This window comes from Hippocampus guttulatus, chromosome 18 (genome assembly GCF_054856545.1).
Source record: "Hippocampus guttulatus isolate MCC_2025c chromosome 18, RoL_Hgut_1.0, whole genome shotgun sequence".
Lineage (NCBI taxonomy): Eukaryota > Metazoa > Chordata > Actinopteri > Syngnathiformes > Syngnathidae > Hippocampus > Hippocampus guttulatus.
Window position 1 is genome coordinate 8,827,244 of NC_141278.1, and position 23,840 is coordinate 8,851,083.

At 43.5% G+C, this 23,840-nt stretch overlaps 3 protein-coding genes across 9 annotated transcripts in view; all 3 read right to left on the reverse strand.

Moving 5' to 3' along the window:
- Positions 1 to 355, reverse strand: part of elmo1 (engulfment and cell motility 1 (ced-12 homolog, C. elegans)) — a 39,766-nt gene extending 39,411 nt beyond the window's left edge. For all 6 annotated transcript variants that reach the window (XM_086137262.1, XM_086137259.1, XM_086137261.1 and 3 more), the window contains exon 1: positions 217 to 355. The gene's annotated coding sequence lies outside the window, so the exon portion shown is untranslated. The remainder of the gene's footprint in view (positions 1 to 216) is intronic.
- Positions 356 to 3,296: 2,941 nt separating this feature from the next.
- rp9 (RP9 pre-mRNA splicing factor) lies at positions 3,297 to 10,056 on the reverse strand. 2 transcript variants are annotated; one of them, XR_015103762.1, is made up of 7 exons: positions 9,767 to 10,056; positions 8,839 to 8,869; positions 8,618 to 8,747; positions 7,567 to 7,658; positions 7,214 to 7,275; positions 5,177 to 5,398; positions 3,297 to 3,499 (listed from the first exon to the last, which is right to left on the reverse strand). XR_015103762.1 is itself a non-coding variant. In XM_086136975.1 (6 exons), exons 1-6 carry the CDS (start codon positions 9,913 to 9,915, stop codon positions 5,236 to 5,238), a joined length of 627 nt encoding a protein of 208 aa, XP_085993101.1. In that variant the 5' UTR covers positions 9,916 to 10,056; the 3' UTR covers positions 5,089 to 5,235. The 2 variants fall into 2 exon arrangements, 1 of the variants encoding a protein (XP_085993101.1); XM_086136975.1 differs by lacking the exon at positions 3,297 to 3,499 and having other exon boundaries at positions 5,089 to 5,398.
- Positions 10,057 to 10,523: 467 nt separating this feature from the next.
- rmp24 (ribonuclease MRP subunit p24) lies at positions 10,524 to 19,782 on the reverse strand. Its single transcript, XM_086137387.1, has 5 exons — positions 19,529 to 19,782; positions 17,260 to 17,282; positions 16,900 to 17,120; positions 11,773 to 11,948; positions 10,524 to 11,696 (listed from the first exon to the last, which is right to left on the reverse strand). The coding sequence occupies exons 1-5, from the start codon at positions 19,621 to 19,623 to the stop codon at positions 11,516 to 11,518; spliced, it is 696 nt and encodes a 231-aa protein (XP_085993513.1). The 5' UTR covers positions 19,624 to 19,782; the 3' UTR covers positions 10,524 to 11,515.
- Between the last annotated feature and the right edge of the window lie 4,058 nt (positions 19,783 to 23,840).

Genomic DNA, 23,840 nt, shown 5'->3' on the forward strand with positions numbered 1-23,840 from the left:
ACTTGCACGTTCGAACGCCACTTGGAAAAGTCACACACACGCATACACATTTACGCGCGCGCACAAACACACGCACACAAACGTAAACGCGCGTCCACGAAAGCAGTGGAAATCTGCAAGACACGAGCACGCGCGGAGCTCACATTGCGCAACGTTCGGTGACAAAGGAAGACAACATTTTCCAACTAAAAACGGTGAGGAGAAGCGTTGACGTACCTGCAGCCGCGTGGACACTTCAGCGACTGGAGTTGCTGTGTTGTATGTGACTGGCTGGCTGCTTGTGCGTGTGTGTGCGATTCTCGCTCGCTCTCTCTCTCGCTCGCTCCCTTCCTGTGTTTGTGTGTGTGGATGTGGGCACTTCCTTGTATCTTCCGCCCCCTACAGGCCGCTACCGTCATGACGTGAAAAGGAGACAAGCAGATGCAGTGCGTTGCGGTCGTGCGAAAACGTCTCAAGCAGGGGCGGTTCTGGATCAATTTCACTGAGGGGGCCGGGCTGGGGCCAGGGGTTTTGATGGGGGGGCACATTCAACCCAGGGCTAAAAAGACAGATTCGAAATCTTATTTGACTTTTTATTTCTTCAGACTTTGAAATTGTAGTCATAACATTACAGTGATGAGAAAAAAACAGTATTAGGAGGGCTAAAATGTCTGCAAGCGTAACAATACGTCTGTTGAGAATATTCAAGCCAGGGGATGATATGGTACCAGCCTGCCGGGGACAAAAATTGCAAATACACTGAAGCTAGATGTTTTACATGCATATAATTATCCAAATTTTAAAAGGCAATGTCTTATATATTGATCCTGTTAAATAAAAATTCAAATAAAAAGGGAGACTAAAAAAGTTACACACGCGCGCGCGCACACACACACATACACACACACACGCGCACACACGCAAATAGCACTCGTGTCGTGGTAATTTCCTTCTCTGCGGACTGCTTCTCATTTTCCCGCTCATTTTTAAATGGCGCAGCGCACTAAAGGGTCCGACTAGAATGTTAAATCACGCACTTTGGTTCCACCTTTCGCGTCGGCGACTCAGCACGACTGCGTAATCTGCGCTCGGAGGGGGGGCCACAGGGGGGGCCAGAATCGGTGCTACAGGGGCACTGGCCCCCGTTGCCCCCCCCCCCCCCCCCAGAACCGCCACTGGTCTCAAGTGCGAACAAAATCGTTTTCATTTGGAAGCAGACTCACTATTTGTTTGGCTCATTTAATATGAAATGTGATACATTTCATTATTATACATTTTTCGACATTCCAATCATTTTTCGGCTTCGATTGCGTTACACTGTTCTCAACAAAATGGGATTTTTTTGGTTTTTACTTCCGTGCATCAGTTCTCAACGAAATGCAATTTTAAAATTATACGACACACTTATTCGAATATTTAAACATTTCGATCATTTAGAGTTAGCTATATGCGAGTCATGATTAAAACCCAGCCGGATACATCTGAATCATTTACATTACATTACCTTTTCACACACATTATTCAAATAGTCACCTTTTATTGCGTGGTGTCACGTGATAGGAAATTGAAGATCGACACCAATTATTTTACAGCTATAATTGTGGTTGATTTGTTACTCTCTACCATAATAATAAATAAGTAGTTATGAAGCAAAAATCGGAGCCATGTTAACAAAGTCATATGACCATTTTAGATACTCGCCCCTCGTATAAGCCGGAATTTAGCTCATAAAAATTCACAAATTCAGGAAAACCTCAAATACACAAAAGATAGAATCATGACAAAAAGTTTACATCAAATGAACAAAATGTTTTCTATTATTATCCATGTTTATTACTGTGGTGTTGGTGGTGTACAAGTCATACTGAGGGAAGTTTTACATACATAAAAAAAAAAAACAACAACTTACATTCGGTAACCTCTCCAATGTGCATCCATGAAAAACATTTTTGAATTGATTGAAGATCTCTGCCGAGTGTGATGATACGGCAAATGAAGTGAGTGACAACGCCAAAGAAAACCTTTAACCGCCGCGGGTGGGCCGGGAGCCACGTTTTTAATAATTCATCGTCATTGAACGCTCGCCGGCTTCTCCTCGGCCATTCTCATGTTACAGTCAATGATTCAGTTGGATCCCTTTTGGTAAATGACGCATCTTTAATTAATTCAGCGAGAGATTGACTGTTTTTACAGATTCTGTAAAGGGACAAGAGGTGCAGTGCCCCTGCAGATCCAACAGGTGGCGCTTTCACAACGTTAACCATTACCGGTCTGTTCAATGTTGGCCTCTGCCCCACATTGCGGACGAAACAGTACACCAAACATAAAAGACTTTTTTGTGTGTGTGTGTGTGGTGATGTTTTTGTCAACTGGGTTTGGAAATTCTATCTGGCAACAAGAAATTGCAGAAAGGTGACATCACTCGGAAAAAAAATATCTAGATTTTTACTTGTCGCGCATGCTTCTTGTTTAATTACCCTTAAGCAATAGAACAAAAATAGAACAAGCGGCAGGGCAAAAACAAACCTGCGGAAGCAACACATGATTCTTAAGAGGGGCAGTGCCCCACCAGATCAAGCAGGTGGTGGTAATGAGTAGTTTTATTGCATCTGTGTAGTTTGGGAAATCGACATTTAACTCATTCAGTACCAGCCAATTCTGGACCAAGTCTGAAAAGACGTTTAAAAACGTCTTTGGGAGTGAATGAGTTAAAAAGCATCGCACAGAAAGACTGGATTACGTTGATGAGGTTTTCCAGCGGGAAGGTTTAAGACTTCAAAAGGGGTTAAAGTTGCGCTTCAGGCAGCTTGGTAGCATTTGAAACTCATCAAAGCCAAAACGCTTCTCCCTTCAGATGCGTTTGCGCTTCTAAATGGCGGCTATGTTTTCTGACTAGAAGCGAGCGCCCGCAACAGTAATCCTTCTATCCGGGGCCGCATTTGAATTTAAAGCTGCTCAGCGGGATGTCAAAGGCAGCGAGTCTCTACGGGCCTACACAGCTGCAAAAAAAAGGGAACAAGACACCCGCTTTATTAGTTCCAGTGCATGGAAACCTTTCACTCGGATTCGGACACTTGCCGCTGCCGAGGTGATATCCGTTGTTCCACGCGTGAAGAACCCTTGGGAGATTGCCGTCTCTATAACCGGACTGACTGAAGAAGACCGAAACAAGGGGAAACCTTCAAGTTGTGAAGATATAATAATGAGTCTGTCTGGTCTTTGGCTTTCGGTTACTTGGCGTTGGATTGAAAGACGGCGACGTTGACATTTGCTACGGACGGGACTCCAAACGGACAAAATGGCGACTGACCACTGAAGATGATCTCATTTATCTTGATTTTATTTTTGTTGAATGGGTGTTACACTTAGCGACGAACTTAAGTCGTCAAAGGTGAGGCAAATCCTGGAGAAGGATCTCAATCTGAGGCAACGCTTAAAAACATGTCATGGCAGAATTGTGCGTCTGGCAGCTGCAGAAAGTCGAGCAGACAAAAAGATGGCGGCAAGCGACGCATTAGATCTGGAGAAAAATCGCAAAATCAGATTGGTTGCTGCGGAGCAACCGGCGGATTTGAAGTCAATTCAAATCATTTGTTTTCGTCGATTTGCGATCGAGCAAGAAAGCTCTGAGATAAAACGAGACTTCTACGCGACCGTCTGCCTCAACCAAGTGAGAGCGAGATGATCAACGGATGGGGGGGATGGTGATCTCAACATTCCAGACTGATGGAAGCGCAAGCCACAGCCAGTTCTTCATCATTTCTTTTGGAGTTGGGAGTTCGAGCACGGTGGAAAAACAAGTTGTCTTTCTTCTCAGGACACGAGAAACATTGGCGTACATTTCTCACCCGCCGAGTGGATCTTTTTTTTTTTTCCAGAGCAAACAACCCCCCCAAACCTCAAACCATCTCAAGTATGCTGCGCAGTCACGTCCTGAGGGTTTACTCGCGAGCGCGACGGTCCGCGGTTTCCGTTGCGCGTTCTGCACTCAACGGCGTTTTCACAGAAACCAAAGGGAGAGTGGATATATTCTTCTTCTCCTTTCGGCTTGTCCCTTTTCAGGGGTTGCCACAGCGAGTCATTAATTTCCATCTTTGCCCGTTCTCTGCATCCTCTACTCTGACTCCAACTACCTGCATGTCTTCCCCTCACGGCATCCATGAATCTCCTCTTTGGCCTTCCTCTCCGTCTCCCACCTGGTAGCTCCATCTCTAACATTCTCTTACCAAAGTATCCACTGTCCCTCCTCTGTACATGTCCAAACCATCTCAGTCTGGCCTCTCTTAACTTTTTCTCCAAACTTTCCTGTCTGAGTTGTCCCTCTGATGACCTCATTTCGGATCCTGTCCATCCTTGTCACTCCTAAGGAGAATCTCAGCCACCTCGAACTCTGCCTCCTGTCTAATTTCTTCCTCTGCACATTTTCCAGAACCTCAACATTCCACCACCAGGTCTCTTTGTCCACCTTTCTCTGTCCTGAGGCCACACCTCGCACCTTCTTGCCTGTCTCCCTAATCACTGCTGTAGTAGTCTCCCAATCATCTGGGAATTCCTCAACACTGCCCAGAACTGCCCTTACCTCCCTTCCTAAATTCTTCACAACAGTCCTCTTTCCTCAATTTCCACCATTTTATTTTCTTCTCTGTCGTCACCCTCTTCCTTTTCCTGACCTCCATTGTCAGCTTGCACACTACTATGCCGTTTGGCTAGACTCTCTCCTGGCACCACCTTACAGTCGTTAACCTCCCTCAAATGACCTCTTCTACATAGAATATAATCTATCTGTGTGGACCTCTTGTAAGTTATCAGGTGTTCTTCTCTCTTTTGGAAATAGGTGTTTACCACGGCCGTTTACATTCTTTTGGCAAAGTCTACCACTGCCTGTCCTTCCAAGTTCCTATCTCAAAGGTCAAACTTGCCCATCACTTCCTCATCACCACTGTTCCCTTCCCCTCCATGACCATTTAAGTCTGCTCCAATCACTACTCTCTCTCCCCTGGGAATGCTCTCCGTCACTCTATCCATCTCATTCCAGAACTTTTCCTTTTCTTCTAACTCACAGTCCGTTTTTCATCAAAGGCAACCAGAAATTGGAGAGTGGATATATTAAAAAATAAAATAAATAAACGACATCTGAGCAACAACGAAAAAGGAACCTTGCCCACTCTGCTATCGAACAGAAGAGGGGAGTCGTCACCTGCAGAAGGAAGACGTCTGAAGGTACCGTTTCTTAACTTCTCCCCGCGCGGCCGCGGATCAATCGGACTCGGAGGACGACGACGCGTGCTTATGCTTCTTCCGCTTCTTCTTCTTCTTTTTCTTCTTCTCCTTCTTTTTCTTCCTCTTCTTCCCGCCGTCAGAGTCGGAGGACGAGGAGGATGACGTGGTGTCCTGGAGAAGCTGCTGCAGCTGCTGGATCCTGGATGAGGAGGCGAGGTCAGACAATCAGACACAAGTTGGCGGGAAGATCCGCAGCGCTTCCTTTATCCGAGCAGCAGCTGTGTTCTCAGCGCAGACGCCACTTGATCTTTCAAGTGTTGGCCCCTGGGACATGTGTTAACTTATGAGCATGAGACGCCTTCTGACCACTCTGTGGAAGGTGCACACAAATCACAGATGGGATTTCCTGCGTTTTATTGGCCGGCTTGGGATGTGCGAGTGTCAACGTGACCTCGTGACTGCTTGCTTATCTTGCAAAATAAAAGAGATGGCAAAATGCGTTCCACCCAACAGTTTCAACTGGAAAACCAATAATGGAGAGTATTGGCATCAAACTCCAAGCCAGAAAATCCAGGAAATAAAAGTCAGTCAACATTGGAAATAATGTCTTCTTATGCTAGGGCAGGGGTGGGCAAACCTTTTGGCTCGGGGGCCGCATTGACTTTTAAAATTTGACAGAAGGGCCAGATCAGCACGAGCTATGGTACATTAAAAAAAAAAACTGCATTTGTTGACAGTCCATATCAAACATCAACAGAACAAAAGCATGAAAGTACGGTCTTAATATACTTTTTTTAAATGACAAAAGTGTTGTTGATGACCTATTTTACCCTGTGCATCGCTGCAGATGGGTTGTGATCAGACCAGTAGAAGTAGAGCGATACAGAGGTACTAGGTGGTCGAAAAGATTGCCCCGCCCCCCCGTGTTCTGCAACTTCAAGTCAATGCGCCACCGGGCGGTGAAATGCCTGTCATTACAAGTCCAATTGAAATGAATGCAATCATTCACATCGAACCTTAATTGTGGACCAACCTTCGGCGGGCCGGATTAAAAAGACCAACGGGCCGGATTCGGCCCGCGGGCCGTAGTTTGCCCACCACTGTGCTAGGGTGTTGGTTTGGGCTAGCATGTGAGCTTGATGAGCCTAATTTGAATAATTATACGTGTCGGTAAAGTAAAAAACAAAACCAAATAAAAATGTATTTCAACCCTTTCATGCACTCCGTAACCTGATAACATGACAAACTGTCCACTGTAGTAACCGCTGTCCCTGAAAGGGTTAAACTTGGTACACCAAAGAGAGCAGCTTTGGATGAATTTTTTTTTTAAAATCGTCAAGTATAAAAAAAATAAAGAATGGTACTTTGTCGAGCATCTTCCTGATGCCTCCACTTGCTTGAGCCACAAAAAGATACCCATGTGAGTTTCCACTGCCTGGATAAGTCCCACCAGTATGGCGTGGGGCTTCTCCACATAACGACAACGGGGCGCTCTGAAGCGGCAACACCAGCACGAAGCCCCTCTGTACAGACTAGCTGTCACGTCAGGGGTTTTACATTGTTTCCCCAACTCGCTCTTCCACCATCTCTGTGACGTGCATGCACTCAGGGCGGACAATGAGGCACCCTCAACCGGCCACATCAGCAGACCACCCAAGGGGAACATTCATTTCCAAGGTATAAACAAAGCTATTTAGCGAGCGTGTTGCAACTATGGAAGAGTGCGGCTATCCTGCTCAGAAACAATTCAAATGCAATTATGTCTATACCAGAGGACGGCGAATTCTTTTAAAAAAGTTTTTTTTAATGATAAAAAGGTGGGGAGGTGGAGCTTTGACTCTTATCTCCTCTCCCTTTTGGGGAAGATGTCAGATGTTCAATGTGGCGAACGCACACGAGGCTTCAAAAGCTGGCCTTTTAATGACCTTTCTGTAATGGATGCAAACTCACACCGGTATCCTGCTGCGGCCACACAAAACCACAGAATAATACTTTTATATTTACACCCATTTACCTGCTTTCTTTCTCATTCCTTTCATTTTCCCGAATCAGGTCGTACATGGGGTCTTCGTGGGCCTGCCAGAAAAACAGGAAGCTGTCAAAATGGACGCCCGAGAGACAAGAGATAGAAGTCGGGAAAGGGCCTCTTAAGGCATTTACCACCATTTTGCTCTTTATTTCCCCTCCCCCACCTTTTTTTTCTGTCACTCAGCATTTTCTCGGTTGGAGGGAAAGAAAAAAAAAAAAGGGACGCAGTTGCATTTATGGTAATCACAGCAGGGGGGCGGAGTATTCCATTATCCCATTATGTCCTATATTGGATCGAGCAGCCAACACGCGTGTGTGTGTGTGTGCGCAGACACTCACCACGCGAAACTGCTCCAATTTCTGGTTGCCTTTGATGAAAAACGGACACTCGCGATCCCCTGTGCGATGGCCGTACCGTTTGCACCTCCAGCCTGCAAGAGTCAGAAAAACTCAAATAAAATAACTCCAAAATCATCATTAGTGACGCAGAATCCAAATATTCTTAAATTACAAACACAGCAAGTAATTGATGTTGTCTTCTTCATTGGAGATCAATGCCATCTCTTTGGATTTTTCTGTTTTATTTTTGTTTTTTGTTTTTAATGGAACGGACCGGTGCTATTCGCAGGGGACCTTACATTACGAAATGTCCTTCCATACTTATTTTTTCCATACTCATTTGTCATGTCCTTGTTTATGATGATACTAATGCAGCGTGTTATACCGGAGACAAATTCCTTGTGTGTCCTACATACTTGGCCAATAAGGATGATTCTGATTCTGATAAGCCCAAAAATAGTGAATATGCATTTCAGCTGACCTCTGTTTTCAGGCCACCTCCCTCCAATTTAGGAAGGCGAAGAACGTTTGCGGCTCTCTGATGAGCGCGTGCGAGAGAAAATGAGTCACCGTCAACATTTGGTGCACTTCGCCGTGACAGTTGGAGAACAATGAAGATCCCAGCTGTATGTTTTCTTCTTTTTTTTTGGAGCAACCGCCACGTCGCAACAGGCAAATGTGTTATTACCTCGCAGCAGTTTTATGGGCTTGCACAAGTGCACACACCCTTGTATAACTAGGGACGTGAATTGACCAAACGCATTCAAACATCCATCCATCTTCTGCCGCTTATCCGGGGCCGGGTCGCGGGGGCAGCACCTTTAGCAGGGAAGCCCAGACTTCCCTCTCCCTAGCTACTTCTTCCAGCTCTCCCCGGGGGATCCCAAGGCGTTCCCAGGCCCCATTTCAGTAACCACTTGTGTACCAACACTACAAATTCAATTTCCATATTATGAAGCCCTTAATACAAAAAGCGTAGTCAATTCAGACACTCGGGGGTCTAGTTGTGCGATATTTGGGGACTTCTATGACACGAATCCTCTACACTTACACTGCATCACCTTGACCTCTTTGCCCAGCGGCATCCACAGGCCCTTGGTGGGCGCATTGGCCAGGAAGCTGCGCGCATCCTCATTTCCGGGTTCGGCTGGAATGCAGTCCTCGGGTTTCTCCATGTGCTCCTGTCAATCAAAGCTGAGTGTGTAGGACCAGTCATTTTAATGATCGCTAGCGTGACGTTTCTTCTGAAGACTTGGCCAAATAAGACATTACCTTAATGTATCCTGGTGGAGGTTTTTCATAGCTGTAGAAAAAGGAGATTAACTGCTTAATTACTTTCCAAATACAATACAGTTTATGCTATAAGAATGGCTGAATGATTAAACAACGGCATTGATTAATCCCAGTTCATTTGTCAGTACATTTTTAAAGACTTAGCTGCTTTGGTAGCTCAAAACTATGCTGACATGCAGTACTTAGACTAACAACAACAACTAGCAAACAGAGTCTGGAAGTTGATGCTCGGACAGACAATTTTTGGGGAAAAACGGTAAACGAAGAAATAAAGCAGAAGGGGAGGAAGAAAAATAGAAAGGCAGTGATTACTTTGCCGTGACCAGCAGCTCCCGATTATTGATTGGCCTGCCGTGAATCGTGATTCATTAAAAAAAAAAAATTAATAAACTGTGATGTCAGTCGGTCGTCTGGTTGGTTATTCAGGCGTGATGCGTAGGCTACCGGGAATCGATTATTTGCTGTGAGTCATGCATTGTACGTGCAAAGCTAAACCCCTCTGTCCATTTTCACAAGTTTTGTCACGTAAAACAGGCTGTTTTCGGGATTACCATCTTTACGCAAGCAAGTTTATCAGCGATACTGTATTCCCTTTTGCATTGCTCTTTTCAAATGCACCAATTGCATCTTCCGCCTGTGTTAAAATTCATTACCAGCGAAGAACGTATCCAACTCCATCACGGTATCATTCCCGTCAAATTTGGCAAGTAAGGCGTCGATTCCCAGTCTCTCGACAAAATTTTCGTGCAATTCACGTCAACATACGCTCGGTGGCAAAAAAACAAACAAACATTACAATAAAGGCAAAGAAAAAGTTATTTTGATTCGGAGACTTCATTTTCAGGCCGTGATGACCAGGCTTAGATATGAGCGTGAATATATTTTAAGAAAGAATTTTAACACTCACAATGTTTCGATGTGTTTGAGGTTTTGTACTTGCTGGTTGAGTCTCTTCATCTGGCTTTTAAGCTTCTCGTCGTCCTCCTTGGACGTCGATTTGTGTCGTTTGTGCTCGCGTCGCTCTTCTTTCTCCCTCGGTCTCTTTCTACTCGACATGTTGTGGCAAATGTCGTTCAACAGAAAATAATATTGTGTGAATGCGTTTAAATATACTTTGGACGAAACACTTGAGAGGGTAACGATGGCTAGGCTACGTTGTTTTCCTCCACTTCCGGTGCGGGCGAGCTAGCTGCTTCGTGTAAGTTTATCTCCCCCAGCTGGTGGCGGGCGGAACTGCACTAGGGAAGACAGTACTTGGCGTCAAACCATAGTTTTATAAGCACAGTCAAACCTCGGTTTTCGTCCATAATCCGTTCGAAATGGGCTGTTCGAAAACCGAAACCACGTTCTTTTTTAAATAAAAATGTTTATTGATCACGTCTGCCCACAATGGAAAGCAACCCGAGGAAGCGTCACCTCCTCGTGTAAGGAAGGCGAGAGGAGTCAAATGGTTCATTCAAGTGCGCTCAGTTTTTCGAGAACAGAAAATATTTCGTCATCCGAGGCATAAAAAACTCGAAATTTTTGGTAGAAAACCGAATTGGTCGAGAACCGAGACGTTAAAAAAACCGAGGTTTGACTATACAAAACAAAATCAAAACATACACTACCTTCAAATAAATTGAAACAATGGTTACATTGTATTGAATAGGATACTAAAAAGCAGCAGTTATACTTGGTTTTATTTAATATAGAAGTGACATACAAACATAAACGTGCAGTATGAAAGCATTACACATTGTCGAGGTAAGTGGGTGGGTAAGGCAGTAGGGGAAAAAAAGCATATTCTACAGAAGTCTGGTAAGATTTTCTATTTATTAATCAAAATTCTCATTTCTAATTTCTGAGATTGTGAATTTGTTTTTTTATGTTAGTTTTCAGATACAATCATCTAAATTAAAATGAAATAGCAGTTGAAATATATCAGCCTGTGTGGAATGAATGAATGAATGCATGACACAAGTTTCACTTTATGAATAGTACAACTGAAATAAATCAACTTTTTCATGATATTCAAATTTTTGACGAGCACCTGTGCATGTCTATAAAACGCATAAATTAACTGCAACAAAAGAAAATTAATTTGGATTGTAATAGGACAGCACATGGGTTGGGGGGAAGCACTCATACATGAGTCTTACAAAAACATGTTTTTTACAAGTACAAAAAAGCAAACGCAAAATGCACATATATATTCAGCCAACAAACACCAAGGTACAGTAGTAATATATAAAATGCCTTCTCTTTAAAAAAAAAAAAAAGCAACAACAAAAGGGACAATATCAGCTTATCAAACAACAAGAGGACAAAATCAATGGTGACAATGTTTGTAAATGTCTTACAAAAGGACGTTTGAATATTGATATCCAGCATATCCAACCGAACCAAATGACATTGCCGTAACGTTGATCAATACCAAACAATCCCTCAAATTTCCCATTTATGGCAGTGAAGCAGATTATGCTCATTTGCTGAATTTTCACACCAAAACCTCTGAACTAAACCGCATTTATGCTCAGCGAGGTTCTTGGCGCCACTGTTGTAATATCCCATCCGCAGAGGGCACTGTAACAACTAAGGAACCAAAAGTGGTGGCTTCCCTTCCTTCTATGTAAACAGGTTTGTTAACAAAAGTAGTAGAAGAAGAAGAGGCGACTCAGAGTGAGAAGAGGAAGTCTTTCAAGCTGCCTTTCTTGCTGACTGACTTATCCTCACGCATCAGGATTTTGCTCAGACGTTGGACCACCCAGTTCTTGCCCTTGGAGGGGGTCTTGGTGGCCGAAGGGGTGGACGAGGAGGAAGATATTGAGCCGGGCGTGCCGGAGGAGTTGGATGACCTGGCGAATGGGTAGAGAAGTTAAGAGCAGAGCATCACGTCGAGTCACGATCTAAGTACGGTCGGAGTAAAATCACCTGGGGGTGCGATGGGGTGTCTTGCCCTTGCCGGGGGTCTTCCCAGGCATGGATCTGTTGGCTGATGAAGGGGTCTTGAGCTTGCCTGCGCTGCCCGGAGTGGGGAAGGTAGACAAAATCTCACGGTTCGTTCCTTTATGCCTGGATGTCCTGCTGCAGGTGTGGCAGGTGGCCATCTAAACATATACATATAAAAACAAATCAAAAATTTTTTACCTCGCACACAAGTTCCAACGATTGACAGGAAATTGGGTGAACATGTCTACAATGGGGATACGGTGGAGGAGTGGTTAGCGCGTCCGCCTCACAGTGCAGTGGTGCAGGGTTCGATTCCGGTTGTGTCCTTCCTATGTGGAATTTGCATGTTCTCTCCGTGCCTGTGTGGGTTTTTTCCGGGTACCCCGGTTTCCTCCCACATTCCAAAAACATGCACGGCAGGCTAATGAACAAGCTAAATTGGTGTGATTTTGAGCGCGAATGGTTGTTTGCCTATGTGTGCCCTGTAATTGGTTGGCAACCAGCTCAGGGTGTCCACCACCTACTACCCGAAGACAGCTGGGAAAGGCTCCAGCACGCCCGCGACCACGGTGAGGATAAACGGATTGGGAAGTGGCTGGATAGATGTCTATCATGACAGGGGGTGCAAGAAAAAGTCTTGAGGATCCAAACCCAAAATTGAACAGGAAATTTGCCAGGAGCAGATAAAGCAAAGCTCATTTGGGAGACAATCGCATAAGCTCCATGATGAGCCAATCCCCAGATAGCATGATAAAAGTATGCCCTTTTTTTTTGCTTGCCACTGCACAAAAATTGCTAACGTTACCATCCTCTGCATGCGCCGTCAAGACACAGCGACTTCCACAATCAAAGGGGTCACCCCGGACCACCTTCAGAACACAAGCCAAAAGCTGACGAGATGGGCGGAAAAACTCACCGACACGAAGGTAGCCATTTTCGTGACTGGTGACACCGTTGGGTTGCTCCGAAGTGTTTACTACGCTGGCGAGTGCACGTCCAGCTTTATAGGCGTCTGGCCAACCGGCCCACCCATCTTTCCACGGAGTAGGGGGGGGGGCAAAGGGGGTGTGGCTGACTGTAGGAATGACTGGCCAGCACGCTGTCACAGGGGTGGATTTATTGGTGGCATTCCCAGCACTGTGCAGAGAACACTGCTCACTGCAGAAACTCATCCAGTAACGTGTAAACACATCTTCAAAAAGGTACAATGTGTTCTTGGAAACCACATTGATCACTTCAAAGCATTATTATGCAAAAACAAGTGATAACCACAAACGTTCAAAGGCAAGACTGGCTTTGAAGCTGGGGTGGGCAACTTATGGCCTGTGAGCCTACCAGAGCTTTCGGTCTTTCACCGCCACATTTTATGGAGGTAGGGGCCACCTATGAAGGTCTTCAGGGTGAGACCCTGATCAGACACACTAGATATTTGGTGAAGCGCAAGTCTTCAAAATTCTTTGCCATACTCCGCTCACACACGACGGCGAAACCAATTCGTAAGTCATCCAACTGTCTCGGATACTTGCTTTGAATTTGGTAGCAATCAGACAAAATCTCATGAAACAGATAAAGCTGGAATCTTTTTTTTTTTAACTCATTCACTCCCAAAGACGTATTTAGATGTCTTTTCAGACGCCACACATTTAATCCCAGCTCCTCATTTTATATTGACTGTACTTGAAAAGGGTCTGAAAGTCGTGTGAAAATGGCATCTGAAAAGACGTCTAAATACGTCTTGGGGAGAGTATGAGTTAATAAAGTGACAGCAGCAAACTGGCTGTAGTTCTCTTGACAATTTATTCTCATCTCTCGCTACAGACATGTCAGTGTTGGAGCAATTTTTAATTCACCAACTGCAGTGGACTTTTACCCTTTGTGCCTCTACTTAGTTAGACTCCATCACACTGAAACCGGACACCCGTGTGTGAAACAGCTTTGCGGCTTCTAGATTTCGAAATATTTCGCTTCTTATGACCAAAGCAAACGTTCAAAGATTTGCGTGTTGACAAAGTGACCCACTTCCTCCGGATAATATCGTACAAGTACGGATCCACTTCTCACGTGTATGCGTTTAATTTTCCTCCAAATCCCTCGACACGGATCGCACGCGCACGTGACGATTGTGATTGGTTCATGCTAGGCTGAGGAGTTTGACCTCACACTGACTGCACGGCGTGCGTTTAAAAATAAAAACTTTTTTAATATCACACAGAGACTACCCAAGGAAATACAAAATGCAGTTTATAAATGACAAATTTAATTCATTTAGACACACAAAAAAAAAATCCAAACCTATCAGTCCCTATGTGAAAAAGTAATAAATAAATAAAATAAATATGCGAAGAATACAGAAATCAAGAAAGGGGCAAATACGATTTCACAGCAACTGTAATTACTTTGTTCGAATGAAACATGTATTTAGCAAGCTACTTCTGGGGCCGAATGTTTTTAACTCTTGGGACGAGTACCCCCAATGATTTGCAAGAACTAATTTTCAACAGAAATACTAAGACCCTCCGGCACATGCAGCTCTCTAAGCAGTATAATTCCATTAATGCGGCTCATGTTGTCAGGATCAGTTACAGGGATGCGTGGAGGATGTGCCATAAATCGCCCCCCCGGACCGAGGCCCGTTGCCGGTGCCAACGGTTAATCTTCCGTCGGGGATCGCCAAGTTCCTCGGCTGACTTTTATTACCAGTGTAGGAGGCGTAACTTTTGCTTGGTCCACAGAATGAAGACATTTAATTGTGCTTACAGGACTTTTTTTTCTTCTTCAATGATGACTAACTCAGCTGGCACTGCTTGACTGGAATAGTTTGCAGACACAAATACGCATCTGGGGACAGTTGACTCATCTTAAAAAAAAGAGAGAAAAAAAAAGACAAAGGACTACCACCACTGTTGTTTTGCACTCCATTCCCCCTGTTCTACCCAGAGTGAAGCCAGAGCTTTCGTCAAGTTGTAAAGCCCGACAATTCAGATGAATACTGCGCTGGCAAATTGAGCAGCTGACGCAATGTGGTACCCTGTTACGAAATACGAGGGAAATGAGAAAATGGCTGGTGGTGAAGCAGCGGTGGCTTAAATCGTTGCTGGGAGTTGAAGCAAATGGCCCTTCCAGGAAGTATTTTTCAACCACTTAAGATCACTACTTTTTTTATTTTTTATTTTTTGCTGCACTGCCGGGAGAAAAATAAACATTTCCTTTTCCATTTATGGTCGCGGCCTCTCGTTCGCTCCGATTCGACTAACGAGCTATTATCAGACAATCTGACCATCAACCTCGTAGAGCCGGGAGGAATAACATCACAGGCGCTGACTGATATGGACCCTGACCGGCCCCCCTCACAATCATGGGAGGGACATTCACACCTCACAAACGACATACTAGTCCGCACCGGTCTGTAGCTGCTTGAATATTTTGGTACTCACTGCGAATGTTTTGAGCAGAGCTGAGCATTTGACTGCATGTCTTAATTAGTGAATTCAACAGAATCTATCACGATGTGAATAAAGAACGCCATGGGGGGGGGGGGGGGATTTTCAATTCGAGCCACAAGGTGACAGTCAGCAGCACTCATGGTATGGTTCTCGATTGTACATCTGTAAATGATTATTTTGTCGTGAACTCATTCCCTCCCAAAGACGTTTTTAAACGTCTTTTCAGACTTGGTCCAGAATTTGCTGGTACTGAATGAGTTAAAAGCCCTTTATTAAGTCATGTTGTTGTTGTTTTCATGACATAAAAGCAAACACATTTTAGCATTATAGTCGCTGTTCTCCTTGACGGGTTGATTTTTTTTTTTTTACAAAACCTTGTTTTCTCCGCTTTTTGGGGTCTGTCGCGCATTCGGTGAAATAGTGCTAATTACTAAAGAACAGAAACATCCACAAAATTAGTGAAAAATGGGAGTTCAGTTTCTTTAGCTCAGACCAGTCAAGCCACTGTTCTTGCAAAAAAGCGACCCGCGACAAATGAGGATGTTGCGGAGCGTCAAAGTGATTGACAACACCAGCGACTTCGCACACATTCGTGGCAGCCGAGCACCATGCTGTGTAAGAGTGTTACACGGGCGGTTTGCAAGTCGCCCAATGCGACACAGCAGCTTCCACCAAGCTGTTTGAGGCGGCACACCTCTCGGCTTTTACGAGGAGACGAGTGTACGCTAATCACGGTGTCTGGGTTATTTGGTGTTAACGTGGAAGGAAACAACCCGCATTCTAGCTCTGATCATCTTGCCGGTCCGGCACGAGTGGATGAGGCCTAATTGTTGGAGTTTCACCGTGCACTACATGACTAGAGGTCGAAAGTGGCTAAAAATATTGCCGGGGGAGGAGGGTATCAGTTTACGTGGAAGTCACGTGATGAAAACACTCCCCATCTGCGTTGACTAAGGATAGAGTTGTGAGGTCACGGCTTTAAGAGGCAGTCTGCGCACAACGAGGATGTAAACGGTCATAATTGTTGTTTTGGTGAAAAATCTGCAGGCTGAAAACTGAAATGCAAACAACCTGTTCAGCAAGGAAGCAATAGCAATCGTCAATTTCAACTCGTGATGAACAGGAACAAGGCTGCCTCAGCGTTGCGGCAAAATTGGCCACATATGTAGTCGACCACACATTTATCAACCTCTGCCTTCCATATAGAACACTGAAAGGTGGAATGTTATCCCGAATGCCGACACGGAATCCCACACTGGGATAATTAGATGACTTCAGCACCACGTCCGCTGTGGCGTTTCACTTTCGTGCTGTTGGCCCTCCTGAGGTAGCGCCGCGGAAGAATCTTTTCAGACGAGTACCAATCGAAATACCACCGCTATGTTTTTCCACAACTTGCTTATTTCCGTACTCTGGGACACACACGCACGTATGAAGACTCTGTCGCCTTGTTGGCCGGATATATCGCTGCTCCACGAGGCGTTCTAGTCTCCCAAAGCCTTGTGCAAAATGGCCGACTGGAAGACGAGATGCCAAAATCACATGATGAGCGATTGAATGGCGATGAGGTCGAATCAAGTCGGTTCAATACAGGAAGTAACGAGCCGCAACTGTACGACAACATTAGCACCAGTGTTGAAACCCCTGCCGGCATCTGGAGTCTCACCAGTACTGAAGAAGACTTCCAGAAGCGTTGAAGCAGGCGTTTCTGCACCAGGCCGAGCGCTTTACCCTCGGCTCTCCGCCGCAGGATCCTCTGCACCCTGGCGGACGGACGCCTTTTGGGTCGCAGGCGCACCCGATGGTTGTTGGGCCGCAGCCACTGAAAGCAGTACTTGCACACTGACATTTTGTCCAGCGCTACGGGAGATTTTGGTTTCTTTTTGTCTGGAAATGAGAGTAATCAAAAGTGTAACAACTGACGAGAAAGTCATTCCTAAATAACCATGCGTCATGATGTAATGTTAGCTAGTAGCAGGAAAACTGCAACACTACCACCATCTTCGTGAGGGAGCTTTTGACTTACCAAGGGATGCAAAATGCTTGCCACTGTGGAGTACATTGAGAAAAAAAAAAGACATATTAGACACATGACGACAACATGACACAAATGCAACTCTGTAAATGATTACTTAGTTGGCAGGTAGGATGGACAAACATAGGCAAAAGAGATTCATCTTTAGGATAGATTTCTCTATTAGAAAAAAATATATACTGTACAAGTATAGCTAGCTAGACTCTAAATTAGCACTTAAGCTCCAAGCTCAAAAGACTGTCATCAGTTTTGGTGGCGACACTTGGATACAAGCGTCTAAAAAGAGTAGAAGCCAACTTGGACTCCGACAAACAATACATGGCGAGCCACCAAAATATAAAAATATATCACGAGCTTCAACTCCCTACTATGAGCCTCCACTTTTGGAGCGCCACCAATGACATCCTGGTACTGTATTTGGGCTCTCATTGAAGTGAGCCAACGATAAGTCTGTCTAAAATTAGCTGCGGCCTTGAATCAATGAAGGGATTTATCTTTTTTTTTTTTTTTGGGCTGCACGTGCATTTGGGAGGCCTGGAGATTGTTTGGGGTCAGATTTAATCTGGCACAGGCGGGGTCGTTTGTTAATGTGTTCCAACCTGAAGGTGAAACATTACATGGAAGATACCAAGGCAGATGAAGAGCGTCAACTAATTTTCCACAGCTCATCTCTCAAATCAGACTCACTCCGCCTCTAATCCACTCCCAATTAATAAACTCCTGGATTAATGCCTGAAATAAAAAAAATTTGAATGACATCAATTAGTTATGATACGCACCGCTTGGCCATTACTGGCAGGTTCATTTTGTGCACAATTTTAAAAAAAATTATACTTTATAATACAATTAATTGTGTGTACTTTTTTCAGTTTTTAATAGATAGAATTTTTTAAAATCTTGAATTTATAATTTTTTTTTTTTTTCACTGATGAAGGGTTCGGTGAATGTGCATATGAACTGGTGCATATGAACATCTAACAAGGTTAAGAACCACTGTTCCAAACATGCATTTTTAACGTTTTATGTTCTATAGCGAGTCATGGTCCTCCCACCCACAAGGATGTAAATTCAAAGTTTTCATAATTAAGCATCGTCCATCTCTCGAATATTGGAGGTTCAAATTTGTCAGCAATTAGATAAAATGTCTTGCATGGGTCCACAAAGTACAACTGGAAAAGGCCTAAATGAGTCTAAAATGGCTGCCTCGAACAAACCCTGCAGACTACTTGCGCCTTTTTAGTCGAGGCTTCATTGTGGGTCTAGTCATGATAGACATGCCTCCCAAATTTCATGTTGAGAAGGGAAACTAGCTTTGGGGGACTGATTTTCCAAAAAGTTGAGTAATTACCATTTCGCATGTCATAGCATTGGCAAGTCACCCAACAAGAGCTAAAACAAATCTCAAAGATTTCAGATTTGTCTGGGGCTCAACTGCTTCTATGAGGTAGCAATCATACAAAAGCTGTTACAAAATGTGGTCCTTGAAGGACAAAATTGCCAACTTGTGTGTTTTCAGGCATGAACTCTTGAGCCATTACACGGAGTTTGATGGAGGTAATATCCATGAAAGGACTGCTGAACCCAGCCGAGGATCTGAAAGAATTTTATTTTCCTGCACCCTCTGCAGTGAGAGTTGCCTGTCATAAACGAACGCTTCCTTATTTACATACTTGCATACAGGCATTTCCTTTTAAGTGCAAGTTTCGTCGCGGCGATAAACAAGAGAGATGATATCTACAGGGTGCTGGAACGTCGCCCCAGAAACGTATCGGCCAACTTTTCCGGGATTGCAAGCATCACTGCACATTTCCCATCAGTGTGCGTTTATTTATTTATGTATTTACTTATTGCATACATAGTATGTGTGGCTGTGATTTTTTTAATCACAAACATTGGACCGTCCCAAATGTCAAACAATCTCATCAACACATTATACAAATAAAGCAATTTTCTTTTGACTACCGAATATTAAATTTGATTTAATTTACCACACTGACAATGTATCAAAACGGACATTTCTAATACAACTGTTACGTCAAAACGTATTTTCTGTAAGACTTTGACGTTGCGTTTTAATTGCTATGTTGATGTCACAACGATGCCTCCTATCCAAAATTTCAATGAGATTACACATCTGGTTTATTTTGCCTTTTAAATGTCCGATTTCCACCATACTAACCAAAGGTAATAGCAACGAGTGTTGTGAGGGTGAACTGAGGTTAGTAATTTGCTAAATAATGACAAATTACAGTTTTCTTACAGTAAAAATCGGGATTCCTCCGGACAGCTGTCTTGAAACAGCAGAGACGCCTTTAGCCGAAACATGTTCGACAAGTCTTCGGCGTTCAAGCTCATTTCCCCCCACACGTAGACTTCTTTGGTGTGTTTCCGTCTTGGGCTTCTTCACAAATATCAGTTTATAAACCAAGCAAGTGAGATCTGTAGTACTCGTCAACAATTCACGCACGGAAACAGCGAATTTAGATCATGAAACGGAGAGACACTTATGGTCGCAAGACGATGATCTAAAATGGTGCAATGAATTGTGGGAAATGGAGTCTGGAGCAAATGGTAACGCCAATTTCTGATAAAAATAGACATGTTCTCAAATTCATTCACTATATATATATATATTTCCACCTTCATAACCAATGGTAATGATGGTGATGTATATCTATATATAATATTATATTATATTCATTCACTCTATATATATATATATGTATGTGTGTGTGTGTGTGTGTGTGTGTGTGTGTGTGTGTGTGTGTGTGTGTGTGTGTGTGTGTGTGTGTGTGTGTATTTTTTTTTTAATTGAGCTTGCGCTAATACAACTCCAGGTGTCGCTCTCAGGATCCAAACTCATCGTGCACTCCCAGTGAATCACTGCTGGGAGGAAAAATGTGTCATCGACTATTTTGAGGCAGCACTTGAGAGGAGGGGAAAGCTGAACCCCGCCGATGTGTGAGCACGATCACAAGCAACTCGAGCGCAAAGGCACCGTTTCTGAGCTTAACCGACTGCGACGGGAAACAGTTGCAAAACCATTATAGCTTCGTTTGGAGAAGCGAGTTTGGTCTGGAGCTTTGACAATATCCCACTGTCTGGCATCATGAGGACCCGGACTGGTTCCAGAACATGTGCAGATAAAAGGTACGTTGTTTGAAAAAAAAAAAAAAACTAATGTCATGTTTGCGTGATTGTGGTTGATGATTATAACAGTCATTAAAAACATTATTTGGTACCGCAGCAATGCAAGCGCTCTATCATAAATTCAAATATTTTGAGTGACACTGCAATAGAGATATTCAATTTATTAACTATATTTTATTATTTTGGAGAGTGTAAACAACGGGGGTTGTTACTACAATTTTTTACCCTCTTGTGTAGGTCACCCAAATACCGGAAATACCTTTCTGACTTTGTGAAACATTATACAGAAAATTGCCACATTTTATTTCAAACATTGAACCTTTGGATGTACAAGTATCACATATAGTGGCAGGTGAGTGCACCTAATGTGTGTGGGTTCTATTAAATCACCCGAGCAGCACAAACTGATCATGATGGCAGTCAAATATTCTCCATATTTATTGCCAAGTAAGTCTCACCGTTATCAGTCGCCGTCAGGCTTCCTCAGTGTGTGTGTGTGTGTGTGTGTGTGTGTGTGTGTGTGTGTGTGTGTGTGAGTGAGTGTGAGTGTGTGTGTGCGTGCAGTCAACTGATAAACAGATTTCCTCTGAAGACTTAAATTGACTCATGATTTTCACAGAGGACAAATTGCCTCTCGCCTCCAGTGAAATATAGCGTAGAATTGGAAGAATGCTTTAATGAGATGGCTTTAATGATGTCATCCACCTCATAATATGGCGGTAGAAATATATTGTGTCATCTCCCGTTAGCAGCAGCACCAATAAGGCCGAGAGCAACTCCGTATCGAAATTCGACAAGCACCAGGGAATTTTCAAACATTTTGTCCCTGAAACTGGTTTTACTGAACAGCATACTGTAAAATTTGGTGGGTATGTCTATTATGAGTAGACCAACAAAAAAATGTGTCATTACACCCTAAATGAGTTTTATGACTCTTTAAAACAAGAAACTCTAAAACTTCACTTCTAAAATAATTCATCCCTCAAGGGTGATTTCACCTCGCAGCATGAAATTTGGTAGGCATGTCTATCAGAAATAGACCCACGAAAAAAAAAAGCTCCAGAAGCCAAGCTCAAATAGACACAGGAAGTCTGACTTTTTGATTTGAAGCAGCCATTTTAGGGTGATTTTGGCTATTTCCTTTTCAATGGCAGTGACCCAAGCAGAGATGATGAAGACGCATGTCGTCATGCTCCTGCAGGGCTTCACACATTTAGCTTGCTCATGCTGACACGCCTGCAGGGAGTGTGATCGCCCCGTGTGGCTTGATGACTCACAAGAAAGGTCATGGATATATTTTACTCCTTGGTTATGGAAGCACCTTTTTTTTTTTTAACGTTGATGCTGTTTCCAGTACTCTCTGTTTTACAGTTGCCCACATACAGAACAGAAGCAAGCATTTGTATAAAATGAGTTTTATGTTTCATAAAATGTCATCAAACCGTACCGCCGTTCCGGATGCACTTCCGATAAGACAACTTGAATTCTTTGCAATTTTTACGCCGTCGTCCACCTGTCTAGTATAAGTGCTCCAAGTATGTGAGCATTTGGGCCAAATTTATAGCCGGAATCTGTCTTTTAAGGAATTGTGGAAATGGACAAAATTAAATAAAATGGCCACTTCAATACAAAATGGCAGACTTCCTATGTATTTTCGGGCATGGCTTCTTTGAGACTTTTTTGTGGGTCTACTCATGATAGACATGGCAACCAAATTTAATGCTTTCAAGTAAAATAGGATTTGGGGCCCAATTTACAGTTTCTTATAGTAAAAAGTCATCAAATATGGCCATCATGCTCTACCCACAGTTAATGATGTGAATCCAAATTGTTCGTAATTGTGTGTTGTTGTTGTTTTTTGTCCAATATACACAATTCGAATGTGATAGTAAACAAAATCTCTCAGAGAAGCCTGTTTTTGAAGGATACATGGGCAATATGGCTAAAATGGTCCCATCAAACCAAAATGGCGGACTTCTCGGGTCTTTTCAGGTATGGCTTATTAAGACTTTTTTTTTTGTATATTTACACATGATAGGCATATCTCCCAAATTTTCTGTGTTCAGAAAATTTTGAGGTGGCTTCCGCCTGCTCCACCGCTACAAACTCCATTTTCAATAAGACGAACCTGAAAATGTTGCCACTCCTCCTTAAAAATGATTTCTCTGCATGCTCTGGCCCGAAATAATAACTTCACCCACTTTGTGTTTGCTCGAGGATGACAGCAACAGCATCCAGAACACCAGAGAACAAAGAGGCTTATTCAGCAGAGTCACACACGCTCTTCGATCACTATGGGAATTATAATAAGCAAGCAGACCAAGCAGCAGGGAATGTTTTAATCTTTTTATGGAAGAAAAGGAAGGCGTTCCATTTCACAAGTCTCGAAGGAGTTCAACTGAATGTGTCCTTCTGGCTGGCTATAATTCTGCTCCTGCTTTGTCCTTCACCTCCTTTGATGTCTTCTGCGTTGTCCTCAATTGAGGTTAGGCCCATTTTAGCGAGTTGCAATAGCAAAGATCAGGCAGTTGGGGGCACTATTGGGCACCGATGAGGTTTGTTTTGTGTCCAAAGCTTTGCAACCAAACACTTTGCCAGCTTCTCATATGTTGCTCTGTCATGGGGTTTACATTTTTGGTATTTCCATGTTTGTCATTAGCCTTCTTCGTGAGGCAATTTGGGCTACAGAAGTGGTTTTTTTTCTTTTTTGTGCCGGCTTTTATTTTTCTGAAAAGAGGCTTTGGCCTTCGCTGCCATTGTGAATGAGGTGTCAGCACCCTTTCACGCACCCCATTAGTTGAGTTTTACGGCGGAGATACATCGCATCCGTAGTCGGTCATCCTCATCAACGTTGACATTTTTTGGTGGAACATTTCTGTACACCAAAGATGCTGTAGCTTCTTCAGTTTTGAATAATTTATTACTTTTGATATCTTGTGTCATGCAAAATCTACACATTCCATAGCAAAAATGGATGACACAGCATAAAAGTCGATTTTTTATAAACACGTGCTCCGGATTAATTAATTCAATAAACAAATAAGCCGCTGAGGCCTGTTTGGTTTAATTACATAACATTTGGCAAGCATATCTACCACGAGCAGATTGGCAAAAAAGTCGAAAGTAGCCATATCCGAAAGTAAAAGGGAAGCGTGTCCTTTCGGTTTGAAGGGGTCATTTTCAGGCTCGTTTGGGCCATTTCCAAGGAGCTTTCAAAGACAATTCCTCCAAGCCAGTTTCACTTAGCGCCACGAAATCTGGTCGGCACTTCTGTCATTAGTAGACCCACAAAAAAAGTCTCAAGTAGCCATGCCTGAAAAAAAAAACACATGAAGCCTGCCATTTTGGTTTGCAGCAGCCCTCATCTGGCCATTTCAGGGGTCTTTAAAAGACAGTTATTAACTGCCACAAGATGAAGCTTA